The 21,961-nt window shown below is 42.8% G+C and overlaps 1 protein-coding gene across 8 annotated transcripts in view; it reads left to right on the forward strand.

Annotated features, from left to right (window-relative positions):
• Wdfy3 (WD repeat and FYVE domain containing 3) overlaps positions 1–21,961 on the forward strand; it is a 231,511-nt gene that overhangs the window by 115,619 nt on the left and 93,931 nt on the right. For 7 of the 8 annotated variants that reach the window (XM_038344793.1, XM_038344848.1, XM_038344802.1 and 4 more), the window contains 9 exons: positions 214–380; positions 1,061–1,528; positions 1,807–1,908; positions 4,471–4,664; positions 8,804–9,261; positions 10,975–11,058; positions 16,438–16,615; positions 17,499–17,713; positions 20,277–20,389. In XM_038344793.1, coding sequence (XP_038200721.1) covers positions 214–380; positions 1,061–1,528; positions 1,807–1,908; positions 4,471–4,664; positions 8,804–9,261; positions 10,975–11,058; positions 16,438–16,615; positions 17,499–17,713; positions 20,277–20,389 — 1,979 coding nt within the window. The remainder of the gene's footprint in view (positions 1–213; positions 381–1,060; positions 1,529–1,806; positions 1,909–4,470; positions 4,665–8,803; positions 9,262–10,974; positions 11,059–16,437; positions 16,616–17,498; positions 17,714–20,276; positions 20,390–21,961) is intronic. The other variant, XM_038344840.1, reaches the window with a different exon arrangement.

Genomic DNA, 21,961 nt, shown 5'->3' on the forward strand with positions numbered 1-21,961 from the left:
ACAGTAAATTAGAAAATAGCTTGAAATGCTTTATGATGTAGCATAATACAATTTTTAGAATTTTTTAAAGAAATATGTATATGAGAAAAATGTAAAATACTTTGTAATTACTTTGTAAATTTACTTACGTAGTCTGAAATTGACAAGTAATTCTATATTAAATGTAAGAATATTAACAAAAGCAAAAAATGTTCTGAAATCAACCTTTTCTAGATTGGAACAAGCGAAAGAGGCGGAATGCAGAGACGCCTTGAAGGATCTGGTGAATCTGGTAACTTCCCTGACCACGTATGGGGTCAGTGAGCTCAAGCCAGCTGGTGTCACCACAGGGGCCCCCTTCTTGTTGCCTGGATTTGCAGTACCTCAGCCTGCAGGCAAAGGTGAGTTCTTCTGAGTGCCCAGAGTGGAGGAGGAGGGGATTTGTTTCTGCTGGTTGATCCTGGTAGGTATTACCAGTGTGAAAGTGATTGCCATTTTCAGTGAATTCTCTGCCCGCAGTTGAGCTGCAGAAAGATTTCTCCCTCTCCAGTCTGATGGACAAGGAGTTGAAAATAGTATGGTAGCACTAAACCAGAAGTGTTCATCGGAAGATGCGTGCCTTTGAGCCCTGTCCTCTGGGCCTCCTTCTTTGAGTGTTGCCCCTGCATGCCCTCTGTGTGGGTGGAGGTTTGAGCACACTCTGTTCTCCACACCTGCTTGTAGGGCTGCTAGGGACATAAGGAAAGCAGGAGCTGTGAGCGCTTCTATATCTTTTAAGGTTGTGCAAACCTAAGACAAAGAGGTCGCATTATTTCCTTTAGGTTAGAGAATAAGTTTTCATAGGCTACATTTTTCTTACATTTTGATCCTCATAATGGTGTGTTAAATGTTTGATTAGTTCTCTTTATTTTTAATTAAATATTTGAACTTGATGAAGAAAAGTCAGTCCTTTCATGGAAACAGGATCTTGTCTTGGTAAATACTTGATAAATGGTGAAGTTCATGCTGTGTTGACACAGGATCTTTTACCGTGTGTGAAACGTCACATAGCACCCACTTGTGTGCTTGTTTTCTATTTTAGGTCACAGTGTGAGGAACATCCAGGCCTTTGCAGTTCTTCAGAATGCATTTTTAAAAGCAAAAACCAACTTCCTTGCCCAAATCATCCTTGATGCCATCACAAATATTTACATGGCTGACAATGCCAACTACTTCATCCTAGAGTCCCAGCACACCCTGTCCCAGTTTGCAGAGAAGATTGCCAAACTCCCAGACGTGCAGAACAAATACTTTGAAATGCTGGAGTTTGTTGTTTTTAGCTTAAATTATATTCCTTGTAAAGAACTCATTAGCGTTAGTATCCTGTTGAAATCCAGCTCTTCTTACCACTGTAGCATCATTGCAATGAAAACCCTCCTGAAGTTTACAAGACACGACTACATCTTTAAAGACGTCTTCAGAGAGGTGGGCCTTCTGGAGGTCATGGTCAACCTTTTGCATAAGTATGCTGCCCTCCTGAAGGATCCAGCTCAAGTGCTCAGTGAGCAAGGTAAACCCCCTGGTTGACATGCTGGGCGGGGTCAGGGAGGCGCCGCTGTCTCTCATTTGGTGGTTGCTGTGATTGTGGTGTTAGAGTGCAGGTTAATACTGATTTGTTTGGGCATTTTCTAGACCGGCACTGGACATGTGTTATTTTGAAGGGTATATTACTAGCATCTGTGTTAGTGGAGAAAGTAAATGTTAAAGGCAGAATGAAAGAAATTAATTATTCAACTAAAAATTAAAAAAGCAATTTTTGTGATTTAGACCTTTGAACCTATCTTCTAGGGGACTCAAGAAATAATAGTTCAGTTGAAGACCAAGAACACTTGGCTCTATTGGTGATGGAGGCCTTAACCGTGCTCCTTCAAGGCTCAAACACAAATGCAGGTAACAGGAAAGCACAGCTCATGCTTTGGGAGTGGGTCTGCTGCTCTCCAGGTTCCTGTCATTCAGAGGAGAAACACTGGTTCAGTAATGGTACAGTCAAGCCCCCCAAAATGAGGCACCTTTGGCCTGCTAAAATACGGCCCCAGCAAAATCTTTATTGCTGTTATTTTCTGGAAATATATTTACTGCTTTTTATGATATGCTTTCTGTTTGGCTTTTTTCTTTCTTTTCCCTTTTTAGTTATAGTGTGTACTCTTATTTAAATTATTTCTGAAATATTTCTTCATAGCTGTGGTTGTTCATAGTTGTAGTAGAGCAACATTTTAATCCTAGCACCCAAGAGGTAGAAGTAGGCAGATCTCTGTGAGTTTAAGGCCAGCCTGGTCTGCACAGAGATTAAAGGATACATGGTGAGACCCTGCCTCAAAAAAACCAAAATTCTAAGACAACTTGAGAGGACTAAATGGGCTCAGGCTTGTGGGCAGGCTCACATCATGCAGCCCTTCTTAGGACATGTGCAAGAACTTGAATTGGATTGTGGTTGTATGGGGAAGCCACAGATGAATGAAGGAATATCATGTAAAATGCGTGAATGTTGGTGGGAGCACAGAGAAACTCTACATCCAACATATTTAAATGTCATGTGTCCCAGCCAACATACTAACTCGCAGTGGCGAAAAGATAATTCTTCCCCAAGGAGAATCACAGCCGAACTGAGAAAGATGCAATGCATAATTACATATAAGTGATTGTTTAAATACAATTTGGTAAGTGCTTAGACAAAGCTGAATAAATCTAGAAGGTGACAGAAACTATGAGTCAGATGACATTTCCTGGGCTCTGTAGGATCATTTGTCCATTGTAGAATGCTCAGTGTGCTTATTGCTACTTAGATTAGTTGACTGAGACACAGACAAGAATTTGTCGTTAGCTTTCGGTAGTGTCGTGTGAAGTTGCACAGACTAGGATCAGGTCATTGATTGCTATTGTAGAGTAGCTGCCTACTCAGTCGCTGCCTTGGCACCTCCCAAGTGCAGACATTTCCATGTGTTCTTTTGGTGTCTGTCTTTTCCTTTTTAGGAAAGATGCTTCTTCCCTTGTAATCTGCGGCTCTGTGCTGGGTCCACAGAAGTATTCTTCAGCTGTTAGCCATGTGGAGTCGAATAGGCTTGGGGTTTGTCCCCCTTCATGTACAAAGGATGTCACAAGTTCATGCCCTAAGTCTGGCTTCTTGTTGTTGTTGTTTTAAAGACAAAGTCTTGTTGTTACATAGCTCCAGCTCACCTTGATTTCCCTGCCTCCCACTCCCAAGTGTAGGGCTTGAGCTCCAGGACCTCCCATATCAGCCTGGATCCAGTGTCATGTCTGAAGTTCAGGACCTCCCCATATCAGCCTGGATCCAGTGTCATGTCTGAAGTTCAGGACCTCGCATATCAGCCTGGATCCAGTGTCATGTCTGAAGTTGAGGACCTCCCCATATCAGCCTGGATCCAGTGTCGTGTCTGAAGTTGAGGACCTCCCCATATCAGCCTGGATCCAGTGTCTTGTCTGAAGTTGAGAACCTCCCCATATCAGCCTGGATCCAGTGTCATGTCTGAAGTTGAGGACCTCCCCATATCAGCCTGGATCCAGTGTCATGTCTGAAGTTGAGGACCTCACACTCACTTCAAGGCTTTATAATTCCTATAGAGTTAGCATATGGAAAGCCACTTAAATTGAGGTGACAGTGGTCACCAAGGTAAAATAAAAAAAAGCACTGTTTCTAAATTGACATATTTTCATTGAAACAAAATCATAAGAAAATTCTAAGTTTCATGGGTGATCAAATATGTAAATAGCAACAAGACTGAAAAAATTAAAGTGCAACTATAAGATATTTTATAAAGAAGGATTGCAGACTACTTGTAAGAAATACAGATTGGTGATTTACAAGATTGGTCTTTCTTTTTAAAGCCTGACAGCAGGCAGCATTGATCTGAGAATGGGATCCTGAGTGAGTGGGAACATGGGCTGGGACGCTGCCTGTGGACATGGACTCTGCTGTCTGACTAGCTGGGACTTAGGGTTAAATATGCAGAGGGCAGTCTTTGGCGCAGTCCCCACGACTGGTGTTTTCTGTTGTAGATTTTGCAGTTTGGTTGTTGCATTTGCCATATTTCCTCATTTGATGCTGTTCTTCTCCAGCACTGTGCTATAAACCGCCTTCAGTGCAGACCTCTATTACCTGGACATTGTTATCCAAACACCTGCCGGTGCTTGCTTTCAGTGTATGGTTTCTTGGTGCAAACCTATAAAATTTTCAAATATTCTAGAAATGGACATGGTGACTGTATCAGGACATTAATCTTGCTCTAAGAAGTCTAGAAAATGTATATGTGTATGTTTTCTTGACATCCCGCAATGCAATTTTTATATTGTAGTATAAAAGATAAAATAGGTATGTCAGCTTTCCACACATTTCTTTAAGTTATTGTTCCCACAGAAACAGTTGAATTTTAGTTCACCTGACTTACCCTGACTGCCTTAAGTTACTCCATGCTGTCCCTTTTCTCCCTGCCTCAGGAATCTTCCGAGAGTTTGGCGGTGCACGATGTGCACACAACATAGTCAAGTACCCGCAGTGCCGGCAGCACGCCCTCATGACCATACAGCAGCTGGTGCTCTCTCCGAATGGGGACGACGACATGGGCACCCTCCTGGGGCTGATGCACTCAGCCCCACCCACAGAACTGCAGTTGAAGACGGACATCTTAAGGGTACATTTGATTAATACATGTCTGCTTTCTTACTATTAAATCTAAGGGTCCTTTTGAAATTATATATATTTCTTTTCATCAGGGAAATTCTTTAAAGAGATTTATTATGTATTACTTTCTAAAATTATGTGTTCAAGTGTGTATCTGTGTGTAAGTATTTGCCCTTGACTATGGGTGCCAGTGAAGGCCAGAGGTGTAAGAAGCCATGGAGCTGGAGTTAGAGGCCATGGTGAGATGCCAGGGATTGAACTCAGGCCATTTGCAGAGCAGTACACTCACTTTTAATTGCTGAGCCTGCAGCCTACACAAGAGAAATGTTAAAAATCCAAAATAACGAAACCGCCTCAGTTTATATATGCTAGGAGTTTGGGAAAGCACGCTCACTCGTGCCATTCCGTGCCTGTGGTCCTCTGATTGGCCCTGGAGCGGTTATCCTGGCTCATTAGAATCATCTGAAGTTAGGAAAGACTAAACGCATATATTGTCTATTCAGTTCCAGTCATCTGATGCTATGCTTATGTACTGATGGGCAGAGGAGGAAAATAGTGCAGCCCGCCTGTGCTTCCCCACGCACAGCCTCAACACGCGTCCTTTCTGCCACACTCATGTGCCGCACAGGACTTCTGTCCATGTGTTTCCTCACAGTGCTGTAGTTACATTGCCATGTAAGAAAACTTTAGAACTCACTAAAATTAAACATTCTCCTTTTAATTTGTTTACATAGGAGTTCAGTGACTCCCAGCAAGGTAGAGTAGATAAGCGAAGACTATGAAGTGACACATGAAAGCATTTGTCTAAGTGCCAGAAAACATTGTATTCCAGCAGCAACTAGCGCTGTCTCCTGTGTGTAGATATTGTTCTGTATGTTCGTTGCACCCACTTACATGAGCCTCTCAGCAAACATAGATGCTGTTAGTGTCCCTGTGTCATTCTACCTGATTTGATTTATTTTATTGCAGTTCCTTGGGCTTGCTGGCTAAATCTCTGCCCCAAGACCCTCCCTGTGTTTATATACTGTCAGCTGGATCACAGCTTTATTAAACAATCTGAAGGGAGAGTCTAGGGGGTCGGGGAACCAAGGACAGAGCTAGCTGGTCTTGCACAATTGAGTAACAGCTTTAATCAAAAGACACTTACTGGTTTTTGGCTAGAATCCTTGTTTTGCATTTCAGCAACATCTGCTTAAGAAAGAAGAGACATTGATATTTGTGTGTTTTTGTTAATTTATTGATCCACAGTTTCTGAATATCATTTTTATTGTAACAGGCAGGGTTCCTTAGATAAATGGGGACTATATATCTGAGGCAGATAAAGAAACAAAGTGAGCCTAAATTGTTTTCTTTAGCCAAAAAGTAAGGGAGAGAGCAAAGCAGGGGACTAGGGGACTGAGTAATCAAAGGCCCGAAACACAAGCACCGTGACCAGACAGCTCATGCTTGCTGTCAAGAGGTCACGGAGAACGCGGTTTGCGAATCTCAGAGCCAGCACTGGTTGCCGAAGCGCCTACGCCAGTGGACGGTGCCACGTGCTGTGGTGCCAGGGCTCGCGCCGCGGTGCTAGGAAACAGTGGGGAGGATGTGGGATCTCCAATTTCCATTTTTGCTGCATTCAAAGCTGCTTCCCAGAGTCTTCAACTGTGCAGCCCACATGTCTGCTAATTTGCTCCGCAGTTCTTTATACACAAACTGAAATCCTATGGTCTTCATAATCCTGCTGACACACATGTTGAATTATATATTATATACATAGTGAAATTTTCTCTAATTAGCTCCTGGGATCCAGCTCTCATCATAGCTGTATTGTTCGTGCTCTTTATCATATTTTGATTTGAGTAAGAAGTCGCCCTGGAACTTGAGTTTCCAATACTGACTGGACTTTGACGTTGCCAGCAGGAGCGGCTCTGATGAAGGAGGAGGCAAAGTGTCCTGAAATAATAACTCTTAGACTAAGAATTGGGCGCCGTTTTCTAACTCTATCAAAGTTCTAACCAGCCATGAAATTTTTCTTAACCCGGAACTCACCTGTCGTCATCTATAAAACTGTGGTCATGTTCTGTGTAGAGGTGTTTATGTCTGACACACGTCAGCGCAGTTTCTGTTGTACCTTCCCATGTTTAGCTGTGTTCAGATACAGAAGTGTTTTGCTGCCTATATGATCAGAATAGTAAGATACTTAGAATCTTAAATAATCTAGCATACCTAACCTCAGTGTTTGATAAACTATTTAGGGGCTATGCCCCAGGACTGTGACCGTACCCTCCACACTGTACACTAACCTCGGTATGTAGTAGGCCGTGTCCCTTATTGAACACCACAGCACAGAAAGCTCTAGTAACTGGTGTGATAAAGCAGTTTACTGTCAGCACCAAGACTAGGATCCATTTACTCTCCACAATAACTTTAAGATTTTTATAACATTGAAATTTCTTAACATGAGTTGTAATTTTTAAGAATAAATATAATTTGACAATGTGGGAATGATATTGATACCAAATTTTTTTAATGGAAATTCTTTGCAGAAGAATGGAAGGGATATACTATGTTTTTATGTTTTAGTAACATACACAGATAATTCTTTTAAGATAAGAAGTCATAGTATACATAATGAAACAAACCTTCATCATTTCTGAAGCAGTGTATCTCAGGGTTACATATCGTGTGTGTAACTGTATCCTATACTAGCCTGTAGCCTTTCCATTCTTTGGCTGCCCTTAGAAACATGTGAAATATTTTAAGTTGACTTCCTGAGACGTGGTGACTGCTAAGATTGAACTGTGTCTGAACTCCTGGTAGACACCAGCTGGGAGACAAGAACTGGAACAGAAGGGGGCGAGCCCACTATGTGTGTCCACGGGTATCAGACATAGTTCAGGACAGTACAATATCATGGTTAGGTGCATTTGGGGAACTGGAATTTCTGGCTTTAAATCCTACCTTTGCTATTCATTTAATGTAGTATAGAATCTTTGATTTTTTTTACTGTGGTCTTAATTCATCATCCAATAATAGTAATATAGGTTGAACAGCCCTGTTTTGAAAATCCAAAATAATAATAAAAACTCCAAATTCTAAAACTTAAAAAACAAAAGTCGGGTTTGCCTACCTGTATCATGTATGCCTGTGTACCATGTGCATGCCTGTACCCATGGAGGCCAGAAGAGGAGGGATGTCAGAACTAAGGCTACAGCCTGCTGTGAGCTCCCTGCTGGGGTTCTCTGCAAGAGCTGACAGTGCTCGTGATTGTGGAATCATAACTCCAGCTTCAAAGTCTAGAACTTTCTGCTCCAATGCCCCATGTCAGAAATCCCCTAGAGTAGAATTTTGCTTCATACATAAGATTATTTAAAATACTGCGCTATTCAGGCTATCTCTGTAAACCATATATGAAACACAAACACATTTTTCTATTCAACATGGGCTCCCATGTCCAAGGTATATCATCACATATATGTGGGTATTCTGCAAACAGTACACAGAATTCCTGAACCTAAGCCTTTTGGAGGAGAGACACTCACTTGACTTAACACACAGTACTGCTGAGCAGTTAAAGACAACAGGGTCTTAAGGAACTCGGTGCTTAGTGCCCCGTGTAGTTAAATGGGACAGCACCTTTTTTGGTCTTCAGGCTCTAATTTTATAGAGAGACTGTCTTACACTCGAGAAGTGGTGTGTATGAATCAAGGACCTCGGTTCTTGGCTGCCCTTACCTTTCCCATCCCTCCTAGACTAATCCCCCTTTTATACTATAGACAGTCCACGTTCTCATGGCCGTGTGATGTTAGATGGCATGGTTTACTTATTACATACAGTCATTCTGTTAAGAAGTTGAATTCATCAATAGTGTTATAAGTTAAACAAGGTAAGGCTTCTAGCCATTGTTCGGATCCAGTCTTAGCCTATCAAGAAATGTGTAACAGCATTACCTGAAATTGTATTCTGCCACATTGTCATGTGTCATAGCAAAACTTGAACACTTTATACAACTATTTATTGGTCAAATGACAAAGACATTCATATCAAATATTCACAGAACGATGTTTGCCTTTGATATTCATGCATGGTAGTTTTTAGTTTAGTTTTGTTTTTTAATTTGAATTCCAAATTAATTGCAGGTTATAAATTTTTCCTTTTCTCCTGCAGGCCCTCCTTTCAGTCCTTCGTGAAAGCCATCGCTCAAGAACGGTTTTTAGGAAAGTTGGAGGCTTTGTGTACATCACATCCTTGCTCGTGGCTATGGAGAGGTCTTTGAGCTGTCCTCCCAAGAACGGCTGGGAGAAGGTGAGCCAGAACCAAGTGTTTGAGCTCCTCCACACCGTGTTCTGCACGCTGACGGCAGCCCTGCGCTACGAGCCGGCCAACTCACATTTCTTCAAAACGGAGATTCAGTATGAGAAGCTGGCGGATGCTGTTAGGTTTCTTGGCTGCTTCTCGGACCTTAGGAAAATAAGTGCCATGAATGTCTTCCCCTCCAACACACAACCTTTCCAAAGACTGCTCGAGGAAGAAGCCGTCTCAGCGGACTCCGTGTCACCCACCCTGAGGCACTGTAGCAAGCTCTTCATCTATCTCTACAAAGTAGCCACTGATTCTTTTGACAGGTATGGGCCCGCTCCGCCTTCTGGTTGACAGGGTGCACTCGGCACAAGGTCAGCCTTCAAACCGGAGTTAACCAGAAGGGAACGGAAAACTAATCAGTCTTCTGTTTACTTGAGGTCTGTCCCTCTACCCAGGACTTTCACTATTGCCCAGATGTTGAGTTTGCAGTGCAGGAACCAGTGTTTGCCAGTAAAGGAAGGTTCAGTTAGCTTCTGCTGCACATACTGGAACAGCTTTTCCCCCCGCCTGTAATTAAATTTTTTTACTTGTTTTACATACCCACCACAGTTTCCCCTCCCTCCTCTCTTCCTTCCTTCCCCTCTCTCCCCCATCCTCTCTCCTCTGTTCAGAGAGGGCAGGCCTCCCATGGGAGTCAACAGAGCATGGCATATCACATTGAGGCAGGACTAAGTTCCTCACCGTGCATCAAGGCTGGGCGAGGCATCCCTGCATGGGGAATAGGTTCCAAAAAGCCAGCTCATGCACTAGGGACAGGTCCTGATCCCACTGCTAGTGACCTCACAAACAGACCCAGCTACACAACTGTCATCTACCTGCAGAGGGCCTGGGTCGGCCCCAAGCAGGCTTCCTAGCTGTCGCAAATGAAACAGCTTCTGTAACGTTTTCTTTCCTAGTATGTTTATTGTTCTTCACTCTCAAGAAACAGTAGGTGTATGTGGACGTGTTCATCCTATTAATCAGCTGGAGAAATGGTTATCATAATGCCTGTGTCCAGGCTGCTGTCAGAGAGCCTTTCCTACTTCCCATTTCACAGTCCTGGGAAAACGCCATAGCTCCCTAGAAGACGCGTGGTGTCTGGAGCCATCCCAGTCAAGAGGCCGTCAGAACCATTTCCTCACTCTCCCAGCGATGGGGACTTGATGCACACCAGGTCGCCGCACACCCCAGCACTGAGGTTCTAGCCCTGTATGGTGCTTCTGCGTCCTGGCCACCTGCTCATTGATAGGGTATACACACAGATAGGTGCAGTGTGCGCACACATTCTGTCGTGGAGAAATCCAGGGTTCTGCACAGAAACAGGCCAGCTCCTTCACCCAGCGTCTTTACTTTCATGGTTTGACTGTTTTCAGTTGACATCCCACTAAAAATAGTGTGGTCGTGTTCTGATTTGTCTAGTTTAAGCATTATCATTTTTAATAGTTTCCAGTTTTCCTTCATATAATAAATGGGATTTCCCCATTTCAGCCCTAAACAGACCAAGCAACCAGGGATACTCATGGGTTTTGTATATTTTGTTCATGGAATATTTCCTTTTAAACATATATTGAGATGTTTCTTGCATCTTAACAATATTTCTTAGTTACAAATAGGCTTGAAAATCCAGGTATTGTACCTAGTTTCTCATCTTGTGGTTAATTACTAACTTGTAGGAAGCAGCCTGCTGTGTGGCACTGAAGGCACGAGCTGTGTAAATGTGTAAACTGTACTTCTCTCTGCTACTGACCCCACTTAGTACCCCTTAGCTGTAGTGGCATCTGTTTAACAAGGTCCGTGTTAACCCTGGGAGGAGCGGCCTCTGCCTCCGGCAGCTTTCCTCTTCCAGTTGGCCCTGTGTTGTGCTCCTCATGGCCCTCCTCCCGCAGAATGTGAAGATGTTTCTCCTGAAACTGCCCCTCCATCTCCTGTGACACTAACCAGCTGCCCGCCAGCGCGCGCTCCTAACCGCTAACCCCTGTCTGTTTTGTCGTCTGTAGTCGTGCAGAGCAGATCCCTCCCTGCCTGACAAGCGAGTCTTCTCTCCCCTCTCCTTGGGGAACACCAGCTTTGTCCAGGAAAAGGTACTGATCTCACATGAGAAGTCAATGTGGATTGCTGTGGGGTTTCCTGTGCTTGGCTGTGTGTTGATGTAGTGTTTGCACTCTGTAACCTGGGGTTCATGATGTTTTGTTTAGGCTTCCTTTGGGGGACTTAAAAAAATACATTTTAGGATTTTAGATTTCTAGTTTCCCTTCAGTATGTTGATGAAAGTAAATGTGTTTAACCTATAATAGTATGTGGGATGTGTAGAATTTTTCCTTCATCCCTATTAAGTAGTTTTCACTGCTATGACCTGGAGAGCAGGCGTACTTTCTATTAAGAACGTTGTCCTTGGGCTGGGGGTGGTGTGTGGGTGATGTGCCTGCTGCACAAGCGTGGCGGCCTGAGTTCAGATCCCCAGAAAGCTTGGAAAGCGGGCGTCTGTAGCCCCGGGGCTTAGAGGGAGATGCGAGGCAGTGAGAAGAGAATCTCCAGAAAGTCCGCAGGTCAGGTAACTTGGCATACACAGTATGAACGAGAGACTCTGACTTAAACCAGGAGCATGAAGGACTGGTACCTGAGGTGGTAATTTAACTTCCCCACAAGTCACGCAGGATCCTGTGTGTGCCTACGTACACAAGTCACTCAGGTTCCTGTGTGTGCCTACATACACAAGTCACGCAGGTTCCTGTGTGTGCCTACATACACAAGCAACAAATGCCACCCTCCTCACACAGCAGGAAGCTGTGCATAGAGAAGCTTATCTAACAGCAAAGTGCTTCTCCCAGACCACTGTGCTTCTCCCAGACCACTGTGCTTCTCCCAGACCGCTGTGCTTCTCCCAGACCACTGCACTCCACTGCCCAGGCACTCTTGCTGACTCCTGGCCTCCCACAGTGTACTCATGAACTGTTCCCCTAAAGAGAAATAATAACTGTGGGCTCATGCTTCTTTAAGTAGACTGCTCCCCCTTTCTTATCAGGTATTGTTGGGGATACTCTTGGTTTTACTGTTATTACAAAGTGAACAGCCCTCAAAGGAAACGTGTATTTTCTCAGTCAGGTTGAACTGGTTGAAATATGAGGCTATAACAGAGAAAAAGCCAAGTTTTGAAAAAGGGAAGGACAAAAAAAGCCCTAAGATTTACTTTCATGTATCCCTTGAAAACGTATAAGCTGGTCTTGTTCATTGCACATTTGAATTTTATGAATTAAAGGGGGTGTGGGAGAACCAAATTAGCAAGTGATTGGCCAAGCACAATTAAGATCCATTCAAGAGTCTGTGAACAGCCTGCTCCTAGTCTGCTCAGTCTGTGCCTTTGGCACCGTGTGCTTTCTCTTCTCTGTTGTCCTCATGGCCACTGCAGTTCGTTAGCTCATATAAACATCTCCAATTGAGGTTTTTGAAAAATGAATCTGAGAATCTGTTATATTATGCTTCTCATCCTAATGACAGTTGTTCATACTACAAAACAAATATAATTATGGGTAATGGATCAAAAATATCATACATTCTGGGTTTTTTTTCTGTGCCAGTAAATTCACTCAAACTCAGATTGAAATTTTGCTTTATATTGAATACATATGAGCTTTTTTCTTCTTATTCCATGAGCAATATAGTCTAAGAACTATTTATATTGTATGGGGCATGATGGATAACCTAGGTAAGAGAACGTGCCTAGATTACAGGCAGGCATGACCCCATTTCTGTGTGGAACCTGAACACGCGTGAGCTGGCTCACCATTGGTCTTGTTCTGATCCCCTGGGATATGCAGGGCTGACCAAGTTTCTATAGAAATACTCATTAGGGAAACAAGGGTACATTTTATTTTATTTTTTGTTTTAGATTTTTCCTAGGGCTTGTATCCCATTACTATTAATCATGAATAGTTTTAAATAAATTTTGCATTTCAATATTTTTGTGTCCTCAAATATCTTTTTCTTTTTTGTGTGATACTATGAATAAATATGGCTTTGTGCATGCCAAATAATTTTCTTTTAAAGAGTTGATCTTAATTCAAGAGGACATAAATTAGATACGTTTGAGTGAACTCAGTATAGCTTTCCATTGCAAAATGAATGTGATGAAAGACTTTTCCATTTGAACATTAGTGTGTTTATGATCTCAAAAAATTAGTAAACATTAGAGAAGAATTATATTTATGAAGTATGAAAATTTTAATTTAGTATGAAATTACTAAATGTTCTGATTTTAAAATTACCATATTATAAATGAAAAAGTCCTACAATTTGCTGTGTTCCAAAACAGTCCTTGTATGGATTCACTGAGACTCATGGAGTGGAAGCTGACAGTCTAAGAGAATAGACTTCTCTTTTAGAAGAAAAACCTGGAAGCATGTCTGTTATTTAAGTGGTGATTGACAAAGAGAAATGGCTCTGTATAGAGTTCTGTGTGACTTTCAGTTAGAAATGTGTTTTTACTGTAGAGACGCTAGGGACTTGGGGAGCCGTCACTCACGCAGCGCCCGTGTCTGTGTGTGTTTTCTCCACCAGTCTCACAAACCAATGCCTCCTGGCACCATTCATGCTGAAATCAATGTTGCCCCAGCCCCACTGCTTATGACTAAGCATGGCCACTTAAGGAAAGCATTCTGTCAGAGAGCTGCATGCCCCACCCCCATGCCCACAGCTTCAGGTTGCCATGTAGGGCAGGTTGTCCCCTCCTGAGCTATAATCAAGCAAATAATACAGGATATTTATCCACACATCCAAGTATAGTACGTTTTGAAATTAGAATAGTCATGTAGTCACGGTGTTTCTATAGCTCCTCAACAGATTACATCAGCTCATGGGCATCTCTTCCATTTGGCAGCCCGTGTTGGGTTTGCTGGCAAGAGAGAGAACAGTCTTGTTCTGTGTTTTCCTGACCTGTGGAACATCTGGACATTAAACAAGTTTGAACTTCTGATCTGTCTTACATGAAAAACCTGGGGATTGTCTCTATTTTTAAAATAGGAAGAGCTAGTTAGCCTCGTGTTTGGGGAAATAAAACTAGTGACTTATAACTTAAAAAAAATACTAGGGCAAAGTTTTAGTTGAGCAGTGTTGAGAGTTAGGGGAACAAAATACACAATAGTCAAAACAATTACACAGACCTGCGTGGGAGGGGTGCAGCCACTAGTTACTGTACAATACTATTACACAGACCTGCGGGGGAGGGGTGCAGCCACTAGTTACCGTGCAATACTATTACATAGACTGCGGGGGTGGGGGAGTCGCAGCCACTAGTTACCGTGCAATACTATTACATAGACTGCGGGGGGGGGGGGGGGAGCACAGCCACTAGTTATTGTACAGTACTATTACACAGACCTGCGGGGGGTCACAGCCACTAGTTACTGTGCAATACTATTACATAGACTGCGGGGGTGGGGGTCGCAGCCACTAGTTACTGTGCAATACCTGTGTCTTGAAATACCTAATAAAAGCTGGGTAGACTTTGAGTATTTGACTATGTATTACCAAAACAAGCTGACAAAACTTTGTTGTATAGGAATTTAAGTTGGAGTATTAAGTAGCAATTTCTAGTAATTAAAATTTATTACAACACTCATATTAGCTGATGTATGAAAAATTATTTTATTCCCTTTGCAAACAGTTGGGTCTTATTGTGAATTAACTATTTAATAAACTTATCATAATCCATAATTAAAGATTGGTCATATCTACTACTTGGTAAGAATTGGTGCTGTATTAACGGCCCTATAAAATGCAGCTAGCTTTACTGAATTAAAAAAATCATGTTTTAGGTTTTTAATATGTTTACAGTGTTTTCTGCTTATGACCATATTGTCATATAAGGGTTTGAATTTTGCTGCTGTAATATTTATCTGTCTATGAAAACTTTAATTTCTATAGACAAAAGGTATCTTTGGGTGTGGCTGTGGTTTAAGTTCAAATTTGAATCATATAATTTCACAAATTTCAAAAAAAAGCCTATATGTAAGATATACAACTGAAATCTCAGTTTTCATCAAATTTGATTTGTTTTTGTTTATAATGAAAATACTGTGTATGAATTTTTTTTAATTTCAATGAATGGGGGATCTCTGTTACACTGTGGAGAAAGTATAATCTTTTTTCTAGACGGATAAAAATATTTTCAGGAATAAAGAGAAAGACTATGAGGCAGCAATCGTTAGTAAGATTTGCTTAGAAATCTTAGCTCTTTTTGGTTTAGGGTTATTTTTATTTTCTGTGTACGAGTGTGTTGCTTGCATGTGTGTAACTGCACTGCTTGCTGTGCCTGGTGTCCAGAGAAACCAGAAGAGGGCGACAGACAGTTGTGGGCTGCTCTGAGGGTGCTGGGAACTGAGCTGGAGGCCTCTGCACTCGCCATCCTCCAGCCCAGACATCCTTGTTGATAAGTCTCGAAGTTACAGCTTTCTGAATGTAAACCACCAAATCCAGGAGGGGAGTGAAAGCATGAATGGGTACAGCATTGCTGACGTGGATGAACACGAGTGCAGATGAACGCTTTCGTAGAATTTCTGTAAAAAGAGAATAGTGTGTGTTTGGAAACATGGCAGTGCCAGTTCTTTACTAAGTCACTGAAGGAAGGCATCTGTTTCCCAAGCTGCTCCTGAGCTGGAGCCGGAGCTGCACAGCTTTTAGTGACAGAGCTCGGCCTGAGATTAGGCTGAGACCCACCCTCTAGAACTAGAGCACCCAAGGGCTGTGGCCACAGGTACCTTTTCGGAGCATTGGACAGCAGAAACATGCATTGTAGATGAGTATTTTAAGATGTAGAAAAAGAGAGCATTGTGGGAGGGAACGGCTTGACTGTCATCTGATAGAAGCTTGTTGTATGAAAGACGCCATCTCTGCTCATAAAGACTGAATGTTTTCAGTGATACTGGAGGGACACACAATGTGAACGTAGATCCAGATCAGCCCAAGACTTCTCTGCTGAGCCAGCACTCACTCAGTTGCTTCTGCTAGAGTCGATCACTTGCATCTTGTTAGCGGATGATCTAAGATTTCTGTTGCCCTTGGGTCAAGAGAAGATTTACACCACACAGTTAGTTTGGAAAGACTCGGGTGGGCGAGGGGATTCAGTTTAGTCAGCTACTACCCAAACGGTTGTCCTCTTAGAGCTCTGGTTCCCTCGTTCACCTGCTTTTTAAAAATACCTCCTGGTACACATGCCGCTGTTTAATGAAGTGACCCAAAGAGTAGACAGTACAGGCCACATGAGCCAAGAACTGGTAAGTTGTCTTCAGAAGCTCAGTGTGGTGACAGTACATTGGATTTGTCTTAAGTGTCTCACTCATCAGGTTTTTGTAACTCCCTGAACTGCAAGCCTTTTTACGAATCAATGACTTAAAATAGCAGGCAATGAGGAAAGCGAACTCTGACTGGCTTTGTGTGAGGTCTCAACAGGCCTTCCTTCTTTGTAGGCATGCGTTTCATTGCGTCTCCACTCCTCCTGTGTATCCTGCAAAAGGTGTCGCTGACCTGAAGCTTGACATGACAAGTTCACCTCTCCCGAGTTCTGACGCTGTCATCATCCACCCTGGAGCCATGCTGGCCATGCTGGACCTCCTAGCCTCTGTGGGCTCAGTGACTCAGCCAGAGGTAAGCTGGGTTGAATAGTTCTCTCCAGGTTTAGTGAACGAAAGAGAAGTGTGGTTTTTACCTGAGAAATAAGGACCAAGTAGAGCATGGACTGTCCTGGCCCATCACAGCAGCAGGAAACCCATTCTGGCAGTGCTTTCCAGAGAGCAGTTTGTTTTTGAATGTAGTTAATTTGTTACCAGTAGAACCAGCTGGTTGCCTCTGATGTGAGAGTCTCACTGTTTCCCCCTTGTAAATCCTGCTCAGTGGTGGCAATGGCTAAGAGGCAATACAGAAGAAAAACTTCCTACAGGTCCACAATGAGCCTGTTTATCTCTTCTGTCGTGAGCACTCAAAAGTTTGGGTTATTTACACTTGGGGGGATGGTTTTTTTCTAAAGTGTTGTGTGGCTTCTAAGTCCCAAAGTGTCAAAAACATGAATGACAAACTTGCATTAAGCTAATTGTCTACCACCATGGAAAAGATTTCATGTCCCAGATACGCAGGCACACAGCTTTAATCCCAGCACTGGAAAGGCAAAGGCCAGCCAGTCCTCGGCCAGCCTGGTCTGCATATTAAGTTCCTAGCTACATAGCGATACCCTGCCTTACAGAGAAGAAAAGGAGACTTTACACCTGTTTCTATGGAAACAGAACTGTTTGGTGTGATTGTGATGTTCAGGGAGAAGACAGTTCAGTCAAGCACAAGTGAAGCGAATCAAAATGAGATTTCCACCTGACCTCATTCTTAAGCTGCTATATTTATTGCTTGAGCCAGTGTCTTAATTTATGTGAGCATGTTTTCAAGGAAATAAAACTTGCTGCTGCAATGGCGCTAGTTGTAGAGACCGCCACCCATGTCACTAAGGATGCCCCGGTGACATGCCTCTCTCTGTTAACTTAAGCACGCTTTGGACCTTCAACTTGCTGTGGCCAATATTTTACAATCGCTGGTACACACGGAGAGGAACCAGCAGGTCATGTGTGAAGCTGGTCTTCATGCACGGCTACTGCAGAGGTGCAGTGCTGCGCTGGCTGATGAGGACCACTCGCTGCATCCACCCCTCCAGCGCATGTTTGAACGCTTAGCCTCCCAGGCCTTGGAGCCCATGGTGCTGAGGTTAGTAAATTCTTTTTCATATTTATGTGTTAGTAAAAGGCAGTTTGGAGAGTCTTCACATTTGAGGCGAGGGTTTTATGATCTGTTCTGACCCTGTGGTGAACGCCTGCCTTCTCAAGTACTCAGGAAGCTGGAACAGGATGTGGAGGGTGGGGCCTGACTGTGGGTGACAGCCTGGGGAATTTAGTGCCATGATCTCACAGGGAAAAGTGAATGAAGTCTGAGGATGTAGCGAGTCTGCCTAGCACGCATGAACTCTTAGGTCCAATTCCCAGTACCACAAAAAATAAAAAGTTTTCTTTCATGAACTTAATTGAGCTAAATATAGACAAACTACAAAACGGACCAACTCTTTAGAAGCGGCACGCCTCCATTCCTAGCGCCTATGAGCTGGGGTGAGAGGATCGTGAGTTAAGGGCAGACTGGCCCACCATAGTGGCACCTTGTCTCCAAAAATAACTAAAGGGGTTGTGTGCCCTGTGTCACACTCTCTGGTCTCCCACCATCTCCAAACTGTGTATATCACTGCTCTGTACTCTAGCTCCATAATTTTGTCACCTTGAGAATGCTCTGCTTGCACACAAACTATATGTGACATTTATAGATTGATAATTTTTATTTACAGTGCTCCTGAGATATGTGCAAGTTTTTAATGTATATCATTAATTAGTTCCTTCCTGTTTGTTGATAAATAATATGGTGTGAGCATACTACAGTTTATGAATCCCTCAGAATTATATATATATGTGTTTGTATATGCATGTGTGTATATGTGCATGTGCACTGTGTGTGTGGGGGGGGGAGGTAGTGCTGAGGATCAACCCAAGGCCTCATGCATGCTGGACAAGTACTCTACTACTGAGGTATATCCCTAGATCAAGAAGAATGTATGTTTTAATTCAAGAGGAAAATGCTGTGTTTTAAAAATGAAATTTGGTGAGTTTTTAAACTTTTTTCTGAGGCTGGTGAGATGGCTCAGCAGTTGAGGACATTGGTTGGTTCCCCAAACACACATGGGGACTTAGAAACCTTCTGTAGCTCCAGGTTCGAAACCCTCTTCTGGCCTCTGTGGGCACCAAGCACACACGTGGTGCACAGCAATACACAGAGGGAAAATAGCATACACATAAATTAATATAAATAGATCATTTTTAAAACACCTGTTTTCTTTGAAGTCATATAGCCAGAGAGATCTAGTAATACATTACTTCGTTCCTTCTTTTACAAACATATTTATAGTTTGTTGTTCTGAGACTATACTGCTCTGTAATTATTCTTGTCTCATGTTGAAACTTGAAAAGCTTTTCAAAAACATGGTTAAAATTTTCTTGTGATTTTTAAAGCACATTGCAAACTTATTGTGAAGAAAAATACTTGACATAAACATGTTAACCAGTGTTGTATCAGGTGGCTTGGCCTCTTAGATGAAAAGGCTCTGAAGGAATGTATGTTTGTGTGTGATTCCTGGATGGTGCACTGTATGGATGCACCACATCCAGGAGGACATGCTCAATGGATTGCATCTCCTAGCCCTTTGCAACTTCTGTACTCTTTCTGGTCCTTAAAATAAGAACAAGATGTTAGCCTATTTTATAACTATTACATGCTGTTATTTGAACCCTTACTTTATTTGAGATATAAGGAAAACATTGGTGACCAGATACCAGAAGGACCTTTATCTGAAAAAAATATACAACCTAGTAAAGGAATATATTCACATAAGCAGGAAATTAAAATATTTTATAGTAAATTCTGTAATAGCAGTGTTATAGAATCTATTATAGGACAACCTACACAAAATTTTAGGGAGGGTGGCATAGAGCTGGCTTTCTAAAGGATGACAATTTAGAATAGAATACAGAAAGTAACCAGATTAAATCCCAGGGGACTCCACTTCGCAATGACACAGTGGTCCAGTAAGCAGCACAGCACTTCTGTTAAATGAAGACCTCCGTCGATTTGTGGGTGGGAGAAAGTAGGTGCAGCAAAGTGAAAGTGTGCCAGCCTTTTGGAGAGCTGGGGCTAACCCTACCTGGAAGGAACAGCCACTGAAGCCTCGAGCAAGGCAGGGACAGTCTGTAGGTTTGAATTTTGAAAGACACTAATGAGTAGATTGTATTAGGATGAGGTGGGAATCACAGGAGGTAATGAAGACTGCTTCTAGAATACAAAAGCAGGGTAGTTAGTCTGTGATATACAAGACTGGAGAGAAAGGAGCAGGTTAGAGACTGTTTAGGAAGTAGGATTAACATGATTAACATGGGAACTTTATGAATGTAGGAAGCACAGTAAATGAGAGGACTACCAACACATTTCAGTGATATGTGGAAGGGGGCACTCAATGTGTGTAGGAAATGCATAGTAGATATGCAGACCTGTGGTGGTTACAATGTGACGTTGGCATCGCATGTTGTATTCTCTCTACTCCATATATATATATATATATATAATATATATTATATTATATATATATATATTATAATTCATTATGCCCCACCCTCACGATGTGGCATGTTGTCCTGTAATATTCTCAGTCAAGGAGTAACTTTGCTTTTCTCTTTAGGGAGTTTTTGCGTTTGGCAAGCCCTTTGAATTGTGGTGCCTGGGACAAAAAGCTGCTGAAGCAATATAGGGTCCACAAGCCAAGTTCGCTGAGCTATGAGCCCGAGATGAGAAGTAAGCTGAGTTTGAAATTCTTTTTCTTGGTTTATTTTGTTAATGAAATCCATGTGAGGGATGGAATATTTATGAAAACTTTTCCAAACAGGAGAGTTCATTGCTGTTTGAGCAGTGGCACAGAGAACAGTTCAGGTTCTCTGGATGTGTGGGGGAGTCGTGCTGGGTAGTACGGGATACGGGCAGGTTAGCTCCTGGCGTAGAAGAGGGAGGTGAGGGGGATGTCCTGTGCGTCATTCATGGGAGCCAATCAACTCATCCTCAAAGTAGCTTGAATGAGAGGAGAGAAGATAGATGGAATCAACGGAGGAATGAGGAGGACGGGGGAGATGTAGTCACCTAGGCAACCGTGGTGGATGTGATGAGTAGCCTCCAAGGAGATGTCACTCTGAGCAGAGGAAAGTGACCTGGGAGGGAGCAGAATGCAGACACTGCCCACTGGTCGGTCAGGGTCATAAGACTCAGACACCATGCACCCACAACTGGTGGGAAATGGTAGTGGAGCCCAGCTGCACTGGATTCTGGGTTCCATCCTGTGGCTAACTGTGGTTCTTGAATTTCCTTCCATGGTTAATTCTGTGGTTTTGTGCATGTTTTACTTTACGGTTCCTTCTGGATCTTTGCTGGCCATGGAGGTAGGGCAGATAAGGCAGACTTATAGTGACCATTGAGTAGACAATGCTAGCGCACCATGCAGAGACGATCCTTAGAAAGCCAGAGTGACTACCTTTCCCAAAGGTTTGTGTTTTATGCCCTTTTGTTTTGGATGTGCTAAAGATTAACCCTGTGCTAGGCAGCTGCTCTGTCCCTGAGGTACATCCTCCCTGTCCGCTGTGGCTGCTTGAGAGGCAGTAATGTCCATCACAGTCGTTCCCTACAGTTCTGAGGGGAGACTTCTGACGTCAGCACGTCAGCCTTCAGCCACTGATCCCTGCTGTGGATCACCACCACTATTAGCTGCCATATCATGGAAACTTGAGATCTTTTGAGTTCCAGAATGGTTTCATGGGAAGGCAGAATATATTACAGTTTTTCATGTTAATTATTTACATCCCCTTTATGTACTTTGGTTTGTGTTCTACACAGTTCTTTAGAATTGCGTTGTAATTCCCTTTGTTAAAGTAGAGAGCATAGTAGTTACTTCCTAAAACAGCATTATCACACTATCATGGTCGACCCGGCATCAGGCACATTGAGTGCAGCTCATCTTCAGAGGGAATGTTTCCTTTGTTGCATTTGAGATGTTCCCTGTGAAGACAGGACTGTTATCAGCACTGTGTACATGTAGAGATCCTCAAACAAAGGGTTTTATTCCAATAGCTCTAAGGGTACAAAAGATGGGGGAAGACAGGAAACGTGCTATTCCTCTCTGAGCTACCCAGTTTCTTTCTGTTATGTTGCTTGTGGTGTGTGTGTGTGGTCTTTGTTTTCTAAAAGAGAAATGATCAGTGAATTAAGAAACTACTCCCCTTAGCTGAGAGTTAGTTACGTGGGGGTGGGGGGAGAGTTTAGCGGTGATTGTGGGCACTTATATTCTTTTTAGTACCCGGTGTCTGATGTTCTGCAGTGTGT

Source organism: Arvicola amphibius, chromosome 1 (genome assembly GCF_903992535.2).
Source record: "Arvicola amphibius chromosome 1, mArvAmp1.2, whole genome shotgun sequence".
Taxonomy (NCBI): Eukaryota; Metazoa; Chordata; class Mammalia; order Rodentia; family Cricetidae; genus Arvicola; species Arvicola amphibius.